The sequence below is a fragment of the Antedon mediterranea genome, chromosome 4 (assembly GCF_964355755.1).
Source record: "Antedon mediterranea chromosome 4, ecAntMedi1.1, whole genome shotgun sequence".
NCBI classification, from domain to species: domain Eukaryota; kingdom Metazoa; phylum Echinodermata; class Crinoidea; order Comatulida; family Antedonidae; genus Antedon; species Antedon mediterranea.
Genome location: NC_092673.1, coordinates 2,748,024 through 2,767,993, shown reverse-complemented (window position 1 = coordinate 2,767,993; position 19,970 = coordinate 2,748,024). Strand labels below are relative to the sequence as shown.

The 19,970-nt window shown below is 34.2% G+C and overlaps 2 protein-coding genes across 2 annotated transcripts; both read right to left on the bottom strand.

Annotated features, from left to right (window-relative positions):
- Positions 1 to 1,717: 1,717 nt before the first annotated feature.
- LOC140047873 (aqualysin-1-like) lies at positions 1,718 to 7,358 on the bottom strand. The gene is made up of 8 exons (XM_072092904.1): positions 7,123 to 7,358; positions 4,667 to 4,810; positions 4,286 to 4,415; positions 4,018 to 4,124; positions 3,591 to 3,732; positions 3,130 to 3,314; positions 2,539 to 2,710; positions 1,718 to 2,267 (listed from the first exon to the last, which is right to left on the bottom strand). The coding sequence occupies exons 1-8, from the start codon at positions 7,264 to 7,266 to the stop codon at positions 2,122 to 2,124; spliced, it is 1,170 nt and encodes a 389-aa protein (XP_071949005.1). The 5' UTR covers positions 7,267 to 7,358; the 3' UTR covers positions 1,718 to 2,121.
- Positions 7,359 to 7,619: 261 nt separating this feature from the next.
- LOC140046230 (WD repeat-containing protein 91-like) lies at positions 7,620 to 18,764 on the bottom strand. Its single transcript, XM_072090799.1, has 17 exons — positions 18,642 to 18,764; positions 16,961 to 17,115; positions 16,019 to 16,128; positions 15,339 to 15,460; positions 15,018 to 15,101; positions 14,779 to 14,873; positions 14,151 to 14,370; positions 13,515 to 13,770; positions 13,122 to 13,166; positions 12,395 to 12,533; positions 11,609 to 11,705; positions 11,394 to 11,488; positions 11,038 to 11,182; positions 10,681 to 10,789; positions 9,434 to 9,546; positions 9,002 to 9,199; positions 7,620 to 8,811 (listed from the first exon to the last, which is right to left on the bottom strand). Exons 1-17 carry the CDS (start codon positions 18,762 to 18,764, stop codon positions 8,659 to 8,661), a joined length of 2,259 nt encoding a protein of 752 aa, XP_071946900.1. The 3' UTR covers positions 7,620 to 8,658.
- Between the last annotated feature and the right edge of the window lie 1,206 nt (positions 18,765 to 19,970).

Below are 19,970 nucleotides of genomic sequence, written 5' to 3'. Positions count from 1 at the left end.
AAGAAACGACTGTGCTGACAGGCCAATGACATAAATCACAAGTAAAGTCCCAATTGTTCACTTGCGTTTTGATTGGCCGACCTATTATATTAGATTAATGCAGGCTGTTCTTACAACTGTCCAGTCAAAAAGTTACGCGGCATTTTTTGTAAGAAATATTTCTTGTTTATTTGATACTTTTCCTGCCATGGGGTGACTTCGTGGCACACTTCAATTTAAAGATATTATAAATTTTTTTTTTTTTTTTTTGACTCGTCACAATTTCATGAGCATAGTGTGTGATACCACTACCAAAATTAACATCTGATAAAAGTGAGAGTAAAGCTTGGTTCCCACTAGGATGCAACGCAAGCGAGTTGACCAATGATAAGCTACACATTGTCATCAAATAATTTATCGCCTGTAACTGGTTAAATCCCATACGTTTCGTGTTGCGTCTCTAGTGGGAACCACGCATAAATATCACTTGGTCACAGTTTAGTACGTTGCAACCAAAATACTTTGAATAGGAGTGTTAAACACAAAATTTAAAAAGCAGAGGTGTTAACTGATGAGTATTTGACTGGGCTGTTTTGAGCAGATAATCAGCAGATCTAGCTCCTCAAACTCCTTGCTGTATATATGCCAACAGTGGGAGCAGATCACTGCAAGGTGTTTTTTAGTGTAAGTTAAATACATCTATTGAGTCAAATAAATACCTTAAAGGGTAGCTCCGAGTTTACAATTTATATTTTTAACAATAGGTCCTGTAACACCAATTTGTTACAAAACCTGATTCACCCTTTTCTGAAAATATAGGGTGTTATTATAAATATAATTATAAATCCTTAAATTGTATATTAAGCAATATGAATTTGAATTCCCCTTTAAAGGTAGAAACAAGTTTGTTCATTGTTTTATTGTACATATGGGGAATTCCCAATATACGCATACAATAAGCTTGGTTCCCACAAGGATAAAAGTAATTTGACCAATCATGATCATTCAAATTATTTCATTGTGATTGGTCATTTCACTGCGTTGCGTCCTAGTGAGAATCAAACTTTACAAGGGATTTTCCTAAAGTGATCTATTACGAATTTGATTTAAGAAGAAAGCAATTGATTGATTTTGTAAACGGAGGGTAATTATCTTTATATTATGAGTCGTATATATTTACATTTAATAATATTTTGCTACTTATTGCATATAAATATGCAATTCACTGTATATTGCTCTTTAGGAGTATGAGAATGGTACCAAGAAATGTATTTTCCAGAGCCTCTGTATTTATCATAGTCACTGGGATTTATTATACTCTTATCTCCCAATAAACAAAACATAAAATCTGGTACATTATTATAATAATGTATTTATGATAAAATTTAGTTTTTTAAGTTTATTAAAATAACATTAAACTATAAGATATTTTTTTTGTTCTGTTTAATTTTGTGCCATTTGATTTTTGAATGACTCAAAAAAACAAAAATAAAATACTGTGAACCACGTTTTCCGAAGTGACAATTAAATATAGACTCTTAATTTTGATGTTGTTGATCGATTGTGTTTTTTGTCAATAACTTACTGGTATGTAACCTAAATAAAATCACTTCAGCAGGACTCGAAACATTTGCTTTGGCAAAGAAGGTTATTTATATTTTATTGTTGGTTAAATTTGAATATAATAAGAAAACAATTTCAAACAAAAATCAACTTTAGTATTTGTTTACTGTAGTTTAATTCATATATCATTTAGACTAAATTCTATATTTCAATTTAATTCAAGGTATTCAATTAAATATACTGTAAATTGTAATTAATTTACAGTCAAAATGTCCATAAATCCCTAGGATTTTAATTAGAAGGTTAATAGTACTTAATTTTCTTTTACTTTATTCCATTACTACAAACTGCATGCAATAACATTTTTGGTATTTTTACAATAACCAAACTAAATTCAAAATGTGCACATTCCTTAACTTGTAGAGTTTTGTCTGTGACTAAAGCTCTGTCTACACTATCAAACTAGTTTTGACAAAAAAAAGTGTGACGTGCCCAAATATGGGAGTGATATGACATCATGTCCAAATATGGGCACATCACATTTTGTTGTCGCATACAGTGTGGTGGTTTAGACAAGGCTTAAGACTTTCCAACATAAAGGAGTTGGTTAACAGTATTTAAAGGTACGTTGTTAATGACATCTTTTGTACTTGTGCTTATTAGTTTTTCTCTAAGTTGATCCACACTTAAGTTTGGTTCTAGTTGCAGTAATATGCATGCTGCACCTGTCGGTAATAAAACATAATTGTTTAATATATTTTGGATGCTTTCCTCCTACTTTTAAGCTCTGTCTACACTATCAAACTAGTTTGACAACAAAAGTGTGATGTGCCCAAATACAGTAGTGACATGTCCAGATATGGTAGTGATACATCATAGTGATACAGACATCATCATGTCCATATATGAGCACATCACTTTTTGTCACATAAAGTTTGATAGAGTAGACAGCTTTACAGTAGAACTGCTACATTTTTGTTAATCAACTATACTTACCAGAAACGTGTGGACAAGCCATGGAAGTTCCAGAGGCAACGGCCGCTGCTGTGTTTGAGCCAATATATGTACTAGCAATGTCAACTCCAGGAGCAATCAGATCAACGCAGCTTCCAGTATTAGAAAAGCTTGCCCAATTGTCAGAATTGTCTGAAGCACTAACACCGAATGCCTAAGAATAGATTAAGATATCAAAGGTCACAGTTTGATACTGTATCGAAGGTACTGGGATGTATAATTTTCCCAGTATCATAGACAAATTGTGTGATACAGTGTCACGCATGTGTATGTTACACCAGTATCATAGGCAGATTTTGTGATACAGTCTTACATATGTACCATGTACCATAACATAGTCCAGGCGCCATGTGTTACATATGTGACACTGTATTATATATTTTGCATGATACTGGGCATATTATACCATATCTGGAGATAAAGAATGGGTAGACAGTAGAGGTTGTTTTATTTGCGTCTCAAACATACAAAGATTTCTTCATTCAACGGACACCTTTATTAAGGGGGAATGTACGCTGCAGTTTCGTGTTTATTGTGCCTTATTTGTGTTTATGTTGTTGATGGAATCATTACCTCTTCCGCGGATGCCGGTGACGTATTACATGCATCAATTTGTTCGTTTCCAGATGCTGCCACTAATAGTATACCCATGTCATATAATCCGCCGACTGCGGTATTAAGTGATATGGAGTATCCACCGCCTATCGACATTGAAGCAACAGCAGGTTTTTGGGCATTTGCCGCAACCCAATCCATTCCTTTAAAATAAAATCAACATTCAATTTTTGTTAAACTGCAGGAGAAGGTCTTTCTAATAAAGAGGATTTATTATTCTTATTCTCAATGTTATATAAATCAAAAAATCAAAACTGTATAGCATGGCATAATCGTAGATCTTGAGTACACCAGCAGTGAAATCAACTGATACTAAGTATCCGTCAATGGCGGCCATTTGTCTTCAGAAGAAAACGGCTACAAGAACGGTAACAATAAAAGAACAGCCTATTGGACAGGAGAGCCTGAAATTGAGCTACCTTCTAAAACATCAGACGTCAGTCCATCTCCCTGGCAATTCAACACTCGAACCCCATGAATGTTCACTTTTTTGGCCACACCAAACGTCTTCCCACCAGCAGTCCCGGCAACATGGGTTCCATGTCCATTGCAATCTACACCCTTTAAGAAATTCACAACTATTTATATTCGGATTTTACTTATTCAGCTCTGTCTGCACAATCAAACTAGTGTTATGTTCCTAAATTTGGTAGTGATATGCCCAAATATGGTAGTGATATGACATCACTATGTCCATATATGGGCACATCACATGTTTTTGTCACATAAAGGTTGATAGTGTAGACAGAGCTTAATGAATGTTTTGAAATATTATTATCATCAAATTTCATTCTTAAAATGTTTAATGTGATAGGGAAGATAACTCAATAAATTTAAAAAACGTACATCACCGTCTAACGCATCATACGCTGCTTCAGCTCTATCCTCGAAGTCGACATGAGTGGCTAAGATACCAGTGTCAATTATGTATATATTTACTCCTTCTCCAGTTCCTAAAAATGTGAATATTTCAGAAATTATCTTGAGAGTAACATTGCATAGAGTATTCCTGGTATTGCATCTATAATTTGTATGTGACCCCAGTATCATAGGCCAATTCTATGATACAATGTCACATATGTATATACGGTAACAGTCTAAATAAATTTCTTACCTGAAGGTGTATATTGATTATCAAGTGGTAGGTTACGCTGATCAATGCGATCCAGTCCCCAAGATGCCACGTTTGAAATTGAAAACTCACTGTCCACCTCAACATGAGCGACCAACGTGAGTTCTCGTACCTGCAATATCATGTCAAGAAGTGTATCCAATGTTTTGCGTACAGTTTCCAAAATTAAAGTATACTTTTAAAGCAAGCAACAGACAGATTATACATTGTTAAGAATTAAGAGTTACTTTTTTACCAGAGAGTTTTAAAATAAGTTTACAACTCTCTGAGTTTACTATGAGATGTTTCTACGGCTATAACATCATGAAAGAGGAAGTGGTTGATCACGTTAATAGAGCATGATAATTTGTAGACTGTACCTACCATCTTAAGAGCATCAGAATTCATGTTAGCAAGAAATCCTTTAAAAATCGTATTATAACTCAATGAGATTTGACAGTCGTTGTAGCGCAGTGCCTTGAATATTGATTTTACATTGTTTAGGAAAATCTCTGCATCAACGTTATTCTATATAAATGATAAAAATAGGAAATGATATACAGTCAACTCTCCCAATACCAGACACCTTTTCTGAAAAGTCTTGTATTTGGAATGTCTTTCTAACAGTGGCGTATCCAGGATTTTGAAGTTGGGGGGGCCGGGAATTGCCAATTTGCCGACAAAATTGGTGTCATTATCTGTACATACACGACGTCTCTGATCAATATGTTCTAGGATTACATAGTCATATTGTCTTATATGGGATAACGATGCAAAATTAAAACCAAACCAACATAATCTGTTAGTAGGCCTATGTTGTATTCATATTACAATAAAGAAAGAATTAGGAAAATCTGATTTGTAGTTTTCGAAATATTGGGTCTAAAACATCGCCGAAAATGATCGTTTTTAGCCACGAAAGAAGTAAAACAATTTGCGGCCTCAGTCGACAATTCTATTAACTACGCCATTTTTGGTTAAAATAATTACATACAATTACGTTTTTAGTAATTTATTTTATATATCACCATTGGAAATATCAATAAAACATGTTATTAAATGCTTATCAAATATATAAAGTTGTTTACTTAACGGAATTCGGACAAATTCATTGCTCTAACTTTGATCAGAGAGATTCATGGTACACGCGCGAGAGAAAACATTCCGCTGCGGGTGATTCGCATCCACCAATCAAATCAGCTAAAATCCTAAATCATTCAACCGTGAGCAATGCCAATCCCGAGAAAGCTCAGCTTTGATTGGCTTACGATGACATAATATCACAAAATGGTGGTTTTGTAGTTGAGCCTCACGGAATATTCTGTTCCAAAAATGAAATACATGGATATTTTTTATGGTATATGTGCTTTTTCTTTAAAAATTTTGAATAATAAAGGCCTCATATCGAGAAAAAAAAAACGGGTTTTTGGCACTTATAACAAATATATCTTAGACAAAAAAGCACATGGCATGTGGAACTATAATCTCTTAGCGTAGGAAGACATACAAATCCCAGGTCATAAGAGGCTCAACTGCATGCAAAAACAAGGTTTTAGGGTAAGGTCAAAGACTTTTGAGTAAACAATCTACCGCGTACGGCCGTACGTAGCCTACGTGCTACACATTTTTTACGTGTTTCGTTAGATGTAATGAAAATAAAAAATATTTGATCTGAAGGGATCAATGATGATATGATATGTAAATAAACAAACACTCAAAAGAATTATGTTTACAGTTCAAATATTGTCAGAATAAATAGTTTATTTTTTCCCCGGCACCTTTGTTTGCCGACGGCCGCGATGATGTGCCGACGGAAACGAAATCAGGGGGGCCCGGGCCCCCCCGGCCCCCCTACTGGATACGCCACTGCTTTCTAATGGTAAAAGTTAATTTAGGACATTTTAGACCTAAAAAAAGTTTGGTTTTGGGAGAGTTTCCAGTTTTCAGACAATCCGGTATTGGGAAAGTTGATTGTAATAACACACACATGATATAATTTATTAGTAATTGTGTATTCATTATTATAATAATAATCTTAATTGGATTCATATCAGTCATACCATCTACCTGCAACACAAACTGAACATGAATAACAAAACCAGAAAGGCAAGGATGGAATCTCATTACCAAACAAGCTGGTTGGCTAACAAATTACTAGTCGAATTAAATTAATTAATATGAAGGAAAACCATTAGAATAAGATGATATATGAATACTAGTCATTTATTCAATATATAATAATTTTGAGACTGATGAATAGTGTCAAAAGCTGGTATTGCTGTGTCACGTATATTTGTAATATATTTCTTGATACATTGGGCAATTTCTTTGTCAAAACTATGCTAGGCCTATAATAAATTTAACGATCCAATGATTGATTTTTTAGTTTTGCTTATATTTCATGCCTCCATTACGTTTAATAACATATCCACTTGACTGTGAGTACCATAGACCTATCCTTTTATCAAGGCCATCCAACAGGATGCTGAGCTCCGGAGATGAAAGGGGTATCTGTGGCTCCACATGATCAGTTCCACACCCCTTACCAGACACCGCGCATGTTCGAAGTATGTACATAGTACATAGTACAATACTGTTGGTATTTGTTGCAGCCAGACATAAGATCAAAGGACTGTTACAAGTTCCTATCTTGGCAAGGCGAGCCCAGTGTCCTGCTGTTAGATTGCCTTGCTTTTACTTACTACAAACTGCATTATATATAGAATCACAAGAAGCATGTGTTTGAAAATGAATTTCACTCTGATAGGAAGCTACACAATATGTAGATCTGCATATAAATGTACAACAAATGCTACATATTATTAATGAATTGTTCTTACCTGTAACTTCACAATATATTGGTTTTCCACCCGACGATGATTTAAGCTTGAGTATAGGGGAGCAAGCCGTTTAGTTGTACTCCCAGATCCTATGCACATTATACATATTAAGGCTACAAGTAAACTAAATACTTGATGTACCATGGTTAAAGATGTCCTACTGTGTCCCGGCTAAAGTATATAATTGACTACACCCGGAGTGTTGTCGTAGTTAGTCTATGCATTTGTTTTTTAATTAGCAATGTCCCCAACAACCAGCAACTTTAACTATCATATCACACTGTGTAATTTGTAATATAATAAAACAGACAATTCATGAATAAACTTACTGCTGGTACAACATGTTAGTGACGTTGTACAAACACTGGTAGCTCAATAGGGATACAAGATTTTACACTAGAAATAGTGTACACAAACACACACACATAAAACAAATTTCACCACCAAATTTACTTCATATATTAAATTATACAGTACTTTATTCTGATATCTCTTCAAGTTATACATAATTATAACTGTTATTATAAAATATATAGTCATTGAAACCAATTGATGTACACAATATGTGTAACACAATTATGTAAGAATATTAAGTATATAGAGAGCAGTAAACATTTATTTTGGAATGAGAGAACACGGTCGTACAATAAGGATGGGGTGTTTAAAAAAATGCCTGGGTGGATGTTTCTTTAACCCATGCTTTAACAAACCAATGGTTTCTTCAAATTTTATTTTAACTGGTGAACTCTATACACCAACAGCTGCGAAAAGTGTTATCATATGGAATGTATTTCAGCACATAGTGCATGGCACTGAACATTGTTTTTTTTAAGCTTGGTTCCCACTAGGACGCAAGGACGTAAACGCAATGTAAGTGTGTTGACCAATGACAAGCAACAGTTCGAATAATCCATCGCTTGTGATTGGTCAACTCACTTACGTTGCGTTACGTCCTTGTGTTGCGTCTCTAGTGGGAACCACTCATTAAGAATGAGATAGGGGAGAGAATATGTACAGTATTCTATGGAAAGTGAGAGCCATGTTTTTTAAACGCCTAAACTCCGATGTACAATTCCATCCATTGACCCTGTTAAGCACATGCCAGTGTTCATCGTACTACCCCAGTCTACACTCACTACTGGCGTCTTGTGACCTACAGGGATTCTAGTGGGTTAATAGCATAGTGACCCTTAAACGTCCATCCATTGACCCTGTTAAGCACATGCCAGTGTTCATCGTACTACCCCAGTCTACACTCACTACTGGCTTCTTGTGACCTACAGGGATTCTAGTGGGTTAATAGCATAGTGACCCTTAAACGTCCATCCATTGACCCTGTTAAACACATGCCAGTGTTCATCGTACTACCCCAGTCTACACTCACTACTGGCGTCTTGTGGCCTACAGGGATTCTAGTGGGTTAATAGCATAGTGACCCTTAAACGTCCATCCATTGACCCTGTTAAGCACATGCCAGTGTTCATCGTACTACCCCAGTCTACACTCACTACTGGCGTCTTGTGGCCTACAGGGATTCTAGTGGGTTAATAGCATAGTGACCCTTAAACGTCCATCCATTGACCCTGTTAAGCACATGCCAGTGTTCATCGTACTACCCCAGTCTACACTCACTACTGGCGTCTTGTGGCCTAGGATTGTAAGAGTAGATTCAAACCTATCATCATCAACCTATAAATGATAAATAAAACATTAAAAAAAATAATCAACAATCTCACCAATAAATACACAATCTTAATTGAATTAATCTCTAATATTACTATATATATTACTTATATTTTCTTTCTATGTTTCTCATAAAATGTGATGATAAAGATATTCTTTATATTAATTACTTTATCAAAGTATTAATAATACCTACCTTGTATACTAGAGATCCATTCATTGCACATGTCATCACATGACCTCCACTGGGGTCAAACGCAAACAACTTCCCACAAGGAATTTGCTCCTGTTTGTAGCCTCCATATCCAGACACTACAAAGGGGCCTGTTGCACCATTGTGTATTGGTAATTCGTTTATCTTTTGACCAACCTGCTGGATACTCCATTGACAAAACTGTAAATTAGTAAAATTATTAATTTCAGTTTAAACAAAATTAGAAGGAGAAATATATCAACGTACATCTTTCTCTTTCTTATAATTACAGTACTGTTCAGCTCTGTGATGTGCCCATATATGGACATGATGATGTCATATCACTACCATATTTAGGCATACCACTACCATATTTGGGCACATCACATTTTCTTTGTCAAACTTGTTTTTTAATTGATAAGATACTAATCTTACTTTGCCATCTTCCCCCATGCTGTACACAGAGTTCTCATCCGGACTAAATTGTGCAGAGAATACCTGACCACTGTGGGCTTTCCAGCTTAAAAGACTTTCATACCGCTGCATATCTAAATAAAAATATTACACGTTCCATGAAACATATAGATACAATACTGTAATTAATACGGGAGTTATTATGGAATATGTTCTGTATAGAACTGTGTCATCATATCAATGCATGAAATATTAAAGATGTATTGTCCCTTTGACTAATTCCAAAACAATTTAACAAAAATATTTCGAAAAAAAGTGGGTCATTTTGAAGTATCATAATAGTTTTTAACTTTCACCAACAATTAGTAAAAAAACAAATCATTTAACTAATATACAGACGTTTTTTTTGTTTTTTTTTACTTCCAGTCAAAGTTTTCGATCAAAAACGTATCTCATATGCAACATGCTTGTTTGGCTACTCTGTATGCATAATCACAAACTTTCTCGCGATCTGTGTGAAAACACCACCTTCTCAACTGTGACGAGTTGTAAACAATCCTAATTAGCATCATGCATAATGCATACTCGTGGTTTGAAATCTTTGTTTACTTCCGCTCGGGACGATTTTCCAGATGAAATGTAATCAAATTAAAGATGTATTGTCCCTTTGACTAATTCCAAAAAAATAAAAAATAAAAGATTTCGAAAAAAGGTGGGTCATTTTGAAGTATCATAATAGTTATTAACTATCACCAAAACTTTTTCGAAAAAAAAAAAATTTAACTGAAATACAGACGTTTTTTTGTTAAAAAAATAACTTTGACTTCCAGTCAAAGTTTTCAATCAAAACATATCCCATAATGAAACGCACTTGTTTGGCTACTCTGTATGCATAATCATAAAACTTCCTCATGATCTGTGTGAAAATACCTTCTTAACCGTGACGAGTTGTAAACAATCCTAATTTAGCATATGCATAATGCGTACTCATGGTTTGAAATCTTTGTTTACTTTTGCTCGTGACGATTTTCCAGATGAAATGTAATTAAACTAATTTACCTGTTAATTACGTAAACTTGTTGTTTTTGGCTCGAATTTTCGACTTAAAGTGAATAACTTTAATATTACTTTGATATGGCCACTTTAAATTTAGAATATTTTGACCTTCATTTTTTTGTGTTTCAAGGGACAATACATCTTTAAGTTACCTGTTAATTATGTAAACTTTAAATAAAAGGTTTAAAATAAAGGTTAAATAAAATGCTCACCAAATATTCTGATCTTTCCATCTGAAAAGCCAGTAATTAACAGATGACCATTATGGTTATACGAACAACAATTGATGCAGCCAGAATTAGCCAACAGAGGGAGCTCTTTCTACATGAAAACAAAATTTGACAGTACGAAATAAAGATTCACTGGAATATTCAATGGAGTATCTATTAAGTATCATGTGACCCATAATCCTCCAATCAAATGACAAGGATCTACTTAGATGTTACATGATTTACAATCATTGTAATTCCTAGAATTGTGTTTTTCAAGAGGAAAACCCAGGAATCCTCTCTTTGGGTGGGGGGGGGGGGGGGGATGTTCATCAGTCAAGGTCATTAACATCACGTTACCTGTAATTTCATTAATTTCATGTCCCACACCATCAGCTTGCTCTCAGGGTAAGATGAAATATCAGGAGACATAACATCATTAGGATTCCGAGAAGCTGAACAAACAAACGCACTATCATTCGGGCTACATGTTAGTGACTGTATCCTGCAAAGAACATGGAAAATAGTTTATTAACTATATATTATATAATTCTGTATTATGATGAAATGCCAAATAGGCATAAATACCTTGGATATAGTGGATCAGTCTCGGCCACATACAATGTCCAATTGGAACTAAGAACATGCTGGAAAATAGTTTATTAACTATATTATATAATATGACAAGGTATGAAATGCCAAATGGGCATAAATACCTTGGATATAGTGGATCAGTCTCAGCCTCACACAATGTCCGCTTAGATGTTGTGTCAAATAGTTTAACAGCACCACTACAACTTCCCAGTAACAACTAATAACAGATAAATTGGGAAAGAATAAACCTAAAACGATTCACAATGGCATCTTTAAATAATGAATACATAAAAACAGTTTGATATAAAAGAAATGAAATATACTAAGGCATATTTACAAGTCTATCTGTTTTTGAAGCCCATTCTAATGATAGTAATGGACTTTTAGACATGATTGTTGCCACAGTAGCAGGAGAGGGCGAAAAACGCCAAACTCTGCAAGATAAAACAATTCACGTATCATAAAGCGGTCATTTGGGGTTCTCACTTCTGGTTATTATTCATTGGTGACCAAATAAATATTTTAAAGAAGATTAAGAAATATATTGTTTGAAGGTTTGCATAGCAAAATCAAATGCTGATATAAAGTTTGCAGTACACCACGTATTTCTGAAAAGAACTGTTGAGTTTCTCTCTCAACAGTTCTTTTCAAAACTATATATACATGGTGTGCTGCAAACTTTATATCAACAAGATTAAGAAATTGTTATTGCTTGTGTAATTTGCAGATATAACAGGGTTACAAATTCATTATCATGATAAGATGTTATAATCGTTCATCACATGAAAGTTAAAAATGAAATTTTTTAAAACAAGATACAGTCTATAAATTGATTTTGACAAGGAGCTGACATTTTAGGAATACTTCAGTGGCTCCAATTAGAGGACATCTAAAGCCTTGTCTACACTGTGACAAAAAATGTGATGTACCCATATATGAACATGATGTCATATCACTACCATATTTGGGCATATCACTACCATACTTGGGTACATCACACTTGTCAAACCTGTTTGATAGTGTAGACAGAGCTTTAGTAATATAATGTAGTCTATACATTGTGTATTTTTAATATATGGGTAGTTTGTTCCCTGTGTTTTCAATTCAATTGGTCCATACTTACTTGACTACACCATCAATATCAGCACTTGCTACCATTGAAACGGATGAGGAAAACTTGCAGGTAGTAATAGCTGAGTGGTGTTCAATATACTCATCTTGACTAAGTACTAGGAATGGTTGTTCATTGCTATATGCTGGAACTAAGAAACAAGACAACAATCACATTATAAGCACTTCATATTATTAGAAACTAATGGGGCCCTTATGTCGACATGGAACTCAACTCAAAGTAACTAGTTGCGCAAGAGTGCTTATGTTGACATTTTGATCAACTGAACGGAACTGAAAGGAACCAGTGTGCGAGTGCTTATGTCAGCACTGGAACTAGTCGTTGCTACCTTACGGTGCGCACGACGCGATTCATAGTTGTGAAGGAACCAGTATGCGCAAGCGCTACAGTAATATCAAACTGATCCCTACTGGTCCGCGGTGACCCGTACCACACGCGTGACTCAATTCAAAGTTTTCAGTTCCTTTCAATTCCTGGAAAAAAAATAAAACAGGGGCATGAAAGTAACTAAGCTTATGTCAACATTTTTTGTGTGCCTGTCATTTGTGGTCAGTTGCATTAAGTTGAGCACTTATGTCAACACAGTTGAGTTGGGTTCCACGTCGACATAAGGGCACCTTAATGTTGTTTGATAAGTTATTACTGGGTTGGTTTTTTTTTCTTTTTACAAACGCTTTACCAACTCATTTGTACAAAAATAATTCAACATTTTACTTGCCTCCTCCACCATCTGTTGATGCATGTCCTTTATCAATTTCAGTTTCTATGGGGAAAAAAGGAAAAATTTCATTAATTTTTTTACTCCAATTAGTTCCATAAACTACAGTAAGATGGTATGCACTTTGGAAAGGTTGTTGGGGCTCAGATCCAAGATTAGCCTCTTATTGCAAACACTCATATTTGTGAGTTGGCAACAGTTTAAAATTCAAAATTTCAAATTCAAGAAAAATCAATTTTGTTATCACAATGGGAAACTATTCTGGTCATTGGTAAATACAAAATGCAGACAAACATTTGTTAAAAACAAATGCAACTTGCAAAAAAACTGATGATTTTCTATGACATTCTCATACGGAGAAAAGATGACATTCATTCTAAAATAACAGCTTACCTTGGGAGATATTAATAGCAGCAACTTTAGTTTCTGTTGCTGCCTGCTGCTGTGTATCTGTCGTACTCGCTTGATGTTTAGGACTTTCCTGATGTTTAACACTTTCTTGTGTTTTTGTGTTCTCTTGTATTTTTGTGTTCTCTAGTGTCTCTTTAACTAGTGTTTCTGGTGCTTTTGAAAGCAACTGTTGCCTTTGTTTCTGATACACTTGTTTTTGCTGAACATGTTTTTCTTTTGTTGACGAATTTGAGGTAAACTGAAAATTAAAAAATGTATGTATGTCTCAAAAAGAAATGATGATGGTGGTTTGTGGGTAGGCTCTCACATGAGGGCATAGGTCATGGACTATACCATTTGGGAGAGAGGTGTTCATGAATATTTCTACTTTTCGAGTTATATCTCGCTCTTTAAGGAAAAAGGGCTATTGTCTGTTTATCCAGGTAAGCTAGGCACAAATAGACTCTGCTGTATACTCAATTTGTGAGGCCGTAAGTTAGAATCTGGTGCCAAAACATTTTGTCATACAGATTATTCTTCTCCGATTTACTGTTACCTAACTTTAATTTAGAAATACTTAAAAAAAGGCAAATTACCAATAAAGACATGGATGAAATGGAATGAACTTAAAATAAATACCTGACTTGATTGTTGTCTAGCTGTAGGTATTTCTCTGCTGACTTGTGACCCTCCCTCAACTTTCTTATTCTTTAATAGATTGTTATCCTCCTCTTTTTTGACTGGTGTCTGTTTTGCACTTGATTTTATTATTGATGAAGGTAGAGATTTGGCTGCGTTTGCTTGTGTCGTTGTTGGAGGTTTACAAACGAGCTGAGGTGACGATGACTTCTTATATTTACTGCTTAAGACATAAAAATAATGGAAATATAACACAACTAAACAATGGCAATCTAACAACAGGACACTGAGCTTGAGATAGGAACTCGTAACAGTCCTTTGATCTTATGTCTGGCTGCGACAAATACCACAGTACTGTACTATGTACATATTTTGTGTGGGGGCATGAAACTGATCCTGTCACAGCCACAGATAAACCTTTTGATCTCCGGAGCTCAGCATCCTGTTGTTAGAATGCCTTGACTAGACTAATATAGATGTACCAATATGTAAAAAGTACTGGGAAGGTAAATCATGAAACTATTGAAATGGACACCACAACCATTATCAAATAAGTTTGACTATCTATAAATAAATACTAAAATGACTGTCGTTAGAAAAATATATTTAAATGAAAAATCAAAAAAACCTTTTAAAGTTGGTAAAATCGTCTGTAGCTTCATCTGTTGAACTCGCTGTGGCGGCAGATGGTAATAGCATTATTTCTCTTTCTTTCTGTGCAAGCTGAAGAAAGAAAAAACATTTGGCTTTCCATTTCAGCACTAATCTCAAACACATCGTGTTCCAGGCCCAAGCCAAATAACAATAACAATAACACTCTCCAACCACAACAACAAAATAACACACTGTAATTTAAAACACACATACCTGATTCCTTAGTCTGCTGTTTTCTTCTTGAAGTTTTATCATCCTTTGTTGTTCTAGGTCATAGTTCAACAGGGTAGGAAGAGGTATGAAATGTTAAAGAACTTGATAACTATGTATAAAGCTCTGTCAACACTATCAAATGTTATATGACAAAAAAAATGTGATGTGCCCATATATGGACATGATGATGTCATATCACTACCATATTTGGGAATATCACTACCATATTTGAGCACATAACATTATTTTTTGGTACTACAGTACCGTATTGAACGTTTGGTGTCGTGTGTAATCAAAATAACTAGTTTATCAAAGGATATGCATAGATTGAAATATAACACTCAGAAAGTTTTGTAGTGAGATGGTTAGCGTTTCTTGCCACTGTTTGGAAAAGTAGAGTTCAAACGATGGTTGTTGTTCAGGGTTCTTTAAAAATGGCAATACTGAAGGAACAATTAAGAAAAGTATATTCATTTAAAAATGTATTGTCACTCAAAAACATGAAAAATGAAGATAAATAAAATCAGATATTTAATAGGCCATTTTTTAGGGAAAAAACGAGGAAAAAATGTTTCCACTTATAAAATGACCAAATAAACCATTAAATTCAACCAAAATTAACTGGCAGCCAATATGACTATTTTTTGCTTTTAAATAAAAAAATTTTTCAGGTAAATAATTGTTTTTTCCCATCCAATTTTTGGTCAAAGTGAATAACTATTATGGAACATTAAAATGGCATATTCAACAACAAAAATGTGAAAAACAAATATATTTCAAGGGGACAATACATCTTTAACATTGCAGTTAATTGTACAACAAAGGTGCTGTGGTGATATTGTTGATAATAAATGTAATGTTAATGATGATATTGATAATGCTTATTAATGTTTATGGGAAGGTAATGTTTACAATGTTGCTGATAAGATGATGATGATACAACAGATATTAATAATTTGTAATTCAACCATTTCTCATCAAATTTATCTTAAAATACTTACTGAACCATTCTTTCCATTCTATTGCATTTTGTAGTTCATTTGACAATTTATCAAAAAATTCTAGTACTTTGTCTTGCTTACTGTTCTGTATAGCATTCACTAAATATAACCTGAGATTAAATAAAATAAATACTATTAAGCTCTGTCTACCTGTATCAAACTTTATGTGACAAAAAAATGTGATGTGCCCATATATATAGACATGATGTCATATTGCCACCATATTTGGGCATATCACTACCATATTTGGGCACATCATACTTTTTTTTGTCAAACTGGTTTGATAGTGTAGACAGAGCTTTAGATAAACATTAGGAGACTGATCTTGACTTGCCAAAGATAGAGGATTTTAACACTCTTTTGATCGTACAGTATCTCTGGCTTTGACAATATTTATGCATGCATTTAACGGTAGCTACAGCCATCAATATTTCATCTATTTTTAGATGATGTACACTGTGCTTTTTAGGGTGCAATACTGTATTTAATGTTGGTACTTTGGAAAGTGTTTGTTCTGGTTCAACTCTTTATCTGTCCTTTCAGGCTTGTAGGCCTGTATGTTTATACATTATTAATGTTTACACAATACAAAAATAATAACGGTGAACTTGCATTTCAAACTTCAGATTATGGACGGTACCTAAAACTTGCAAGTGTATATAAAATATAGTGTAAAATGTTCTGTATTTAGATTTGGTTAAAATGCATTTTACAGACAGTGTAAAATTGCATAGAGCCTACTTATAATAAGTGTACCAGACATAATGTTATGTTAAACTTTATTTCAATCCTATGTGTATCAATGGATTTTAAAATAGAAAATGAGATTTCAATTGCAACTCTTTTTACTTATAATTTTAGTTTTCTCGGTTGAAATCTTTTAATCAGCTCCCATTCGTCGAAGATGGGTACTAATGCTAGTACAAAATTTAATTCACAAACCTCAGGACACTAATTTGAAGACGTTTGACATTAGAACTGTAGGTGGATTCTAATCGACTGAACAACCTCCTATCCAGGTGATCCCAATAGCTGCGTAAGCCCATCAAGTCATACATGTTGATGAAGGTAAAAAGTTGATCTACTATCCGGTTACTCTGATTTTAAAAAAAAGTAAAAGTCATATTTCAATAGATTGTTGTCCAAACATGGAGGTATCTAATTTTATACCACCATGATCTAAATGCTGTTAAATTGCTGTTCTGCAAACACATTTTGGGTAAATTCATTCATTCAGATCATAATCATATATGAAGATAAATAATAATATTATGTATCATTTTACTTTTTATCAGGTGGTAAGACCAGGTCCATAAAACAGTAATATACTCTGCTGCCGAGAAACTCTACCTTTTAATTTACTAAATATTACGGCACGCGTGCGCGTAGTCAATCATGTTGATACTGATAACATGGAGGTATAATACCTCCATTTAATAGGCCTAGGTCTTACTTATTATTAGAAAATAATTAATTAATATATTAATACAGAATACAGAAATTTATTGGCCCGAAAGGAAATTTTGTTTCGTTGACAAGCTCTCAACAATTAATTATAAATATCGCTGTGGCTAAAGATACGGTACCGTATTCTAACTTCTGTTTACTAAAGGTACGGTAAAATTGCATTACGTCATAATCAGCCAATGGGGTGCTGGTACGTGTGTGACGTCATCGTATAAGGACTATTCTTTTTCATATCGCGTCTGTTGTGTTGTATGTAGAGAATTCCTGTCGGCGGCGCCAGGCTGCATGGATGTGTGCGCTGATGAGGGTTTTATTTTTATTCCAAATGGCCTTTATGCCTATATTTTTTATTAAACTTTGTTTACAATGGTGACCATAAACAACAAGCAAATGCGGACAATAAAGGGGTCCTCAAATACTATGATTTTTAGACAGTAGCCCCAGGTCTGAGTCACAGAAATCAGCGCACACACGCGGCTGGCCCCAGCCTGGCATCGCTTTCCCTACACAAACAAACTCATAATGAGGTTATGGTACGTAGGCCTAGGCCTCTTTTCAAACGGTTTTTTGTATTCTAGAATTAAAATCCGACATGTTTTGGCTTTTCAATAATAATAATAATAACAGACGTAGGCTACATTTAGTTTTTGTCACACACGACGGCGATAAATGAAGCATAAAGAAAATGCGGTTGATCACTGTTTTCGCGATATGAAAAAAATCCTAAGTCTTATACGATGACGTCACACATGTACCAGCACCCCATTGGCTGGTTATGACGTAATGCAATTTTACCGTACCTTTAGTAAACAGAAGTTAGAATACGGTACCGTATCTTTAGCCACGGCGTATAAATATACATATAAAAAGTCATAAATACAAAAATACAAGATCTTATAAAAATACGAATAAACATCAAACATAGACAAAAATATAAAAATACTAATAAACTAGCTAGCCTAGCGTGCCAGGGCTTATCTTGCATACACTATGCCTAGGTCCTAGCTATAGTAGGGTACTTCCCCTACACGCGGGTATCTCTGAGCGCCTGGTGGCCCTGTATTAGCTATCTCCTAGACTCGAGACGCCTAGCCTAGATGAGGTAGAGATAGCCTAGCTAGGTCAGAAATAAAATATCACCATACTATACACATACTCGGAAACCCTTATCTTTATCCACTTTTAATTCTGCTTCAAACGTTCTTAATGTGTTTGTTAGGCCCCGAAAAATTAAGTAGTCTTTAACCATTTCATCTGAACGTATCGCTGCTGAAGCCATCTTAACTTTTTTTGCGTATAAAAAAATACCTGTGGAACGCCGTTTTTGCCTTTTACACAATTAATAAAAAAATAATAGGAGAGCCCGCGAGCAAAAAGCGTTGAAATTAACACGGAGGCGCGCCTATTAATGATGTTTTACAAAAATGTAGGGAAAAAAAAAAACTCGGCGTTTATTTCTTCTACATCTATAACTAACTCTTGATTTACTATCAACGATTGACAACCATATGAATGAGATATTGATATCGGAATGTTATCAATAACAGGTGTTTAGTTGACGTATAGCTGTTCCATAATGAAAATTAGATTTTTAAAAGGAATTATTACCATTTTATTATTATAGTTTTTTTTTTGCTTTATCTTACTATAGTCCTACACTTTTCTTGTCATGTCAGCTCACATTATATATCTATTCGCCAAACGTTGCGTTCTCTAATTTGTAGCGAATTTGTTGGTGTACTAATGTTACACATGTTTTACATTTTAACAATTGCAAGTTGAATGGAACATCAGTGAAATTCTATTTAGCATTTCGGATAAAATGTCGTATGTAATAATGATGGTACGATGTGTCTTATTACAAGACACATGTTTAACCCTTTATACAACTATAAACATAGGCCTCCACTCTAACAAACCTCTATGAGAAATTGCACAGGCAATAATATAATACATATATAATAATAATTTCAATTGTTTAAAATTCAAACTTATGAACACCTGTTGCGGTGGTTACAAGGCACCGGATCAGTCAATTAATGATTTACTCGTTATCAAGACATCTACTAATTAAGTTTTTCTTTAACTGTTTATAATGTTTATTGTTCACAATTGAACCATATGGATGAATATGGCCTGTATTTGATGTAGGAATGTTATCAATCACAGGTGTTTAATTGACGTAGGTTTTTAGATTAAATGTGTTATTGATTGTTATTTCATCATCAGTAAGTTTCTTTACTAAGTTTGGTGAGTTGGCATTTTGTCAATAATCAATCATGTCGTCATCGATCAGTATTTTAAAATTAGCATATTATATTAACCGTATTTTAACATTAGCCTAAATCGTTTTTCATGCAATTTGATTTTTTCTTGTAGTTTTATTATCTTTTAGTGTCTTAATTATGCCAATTAAAATGATTTTCCATTATAAGTGAACCAATACAATTCCTTGAATCTTGAATCTTATATTCATGTTATAATA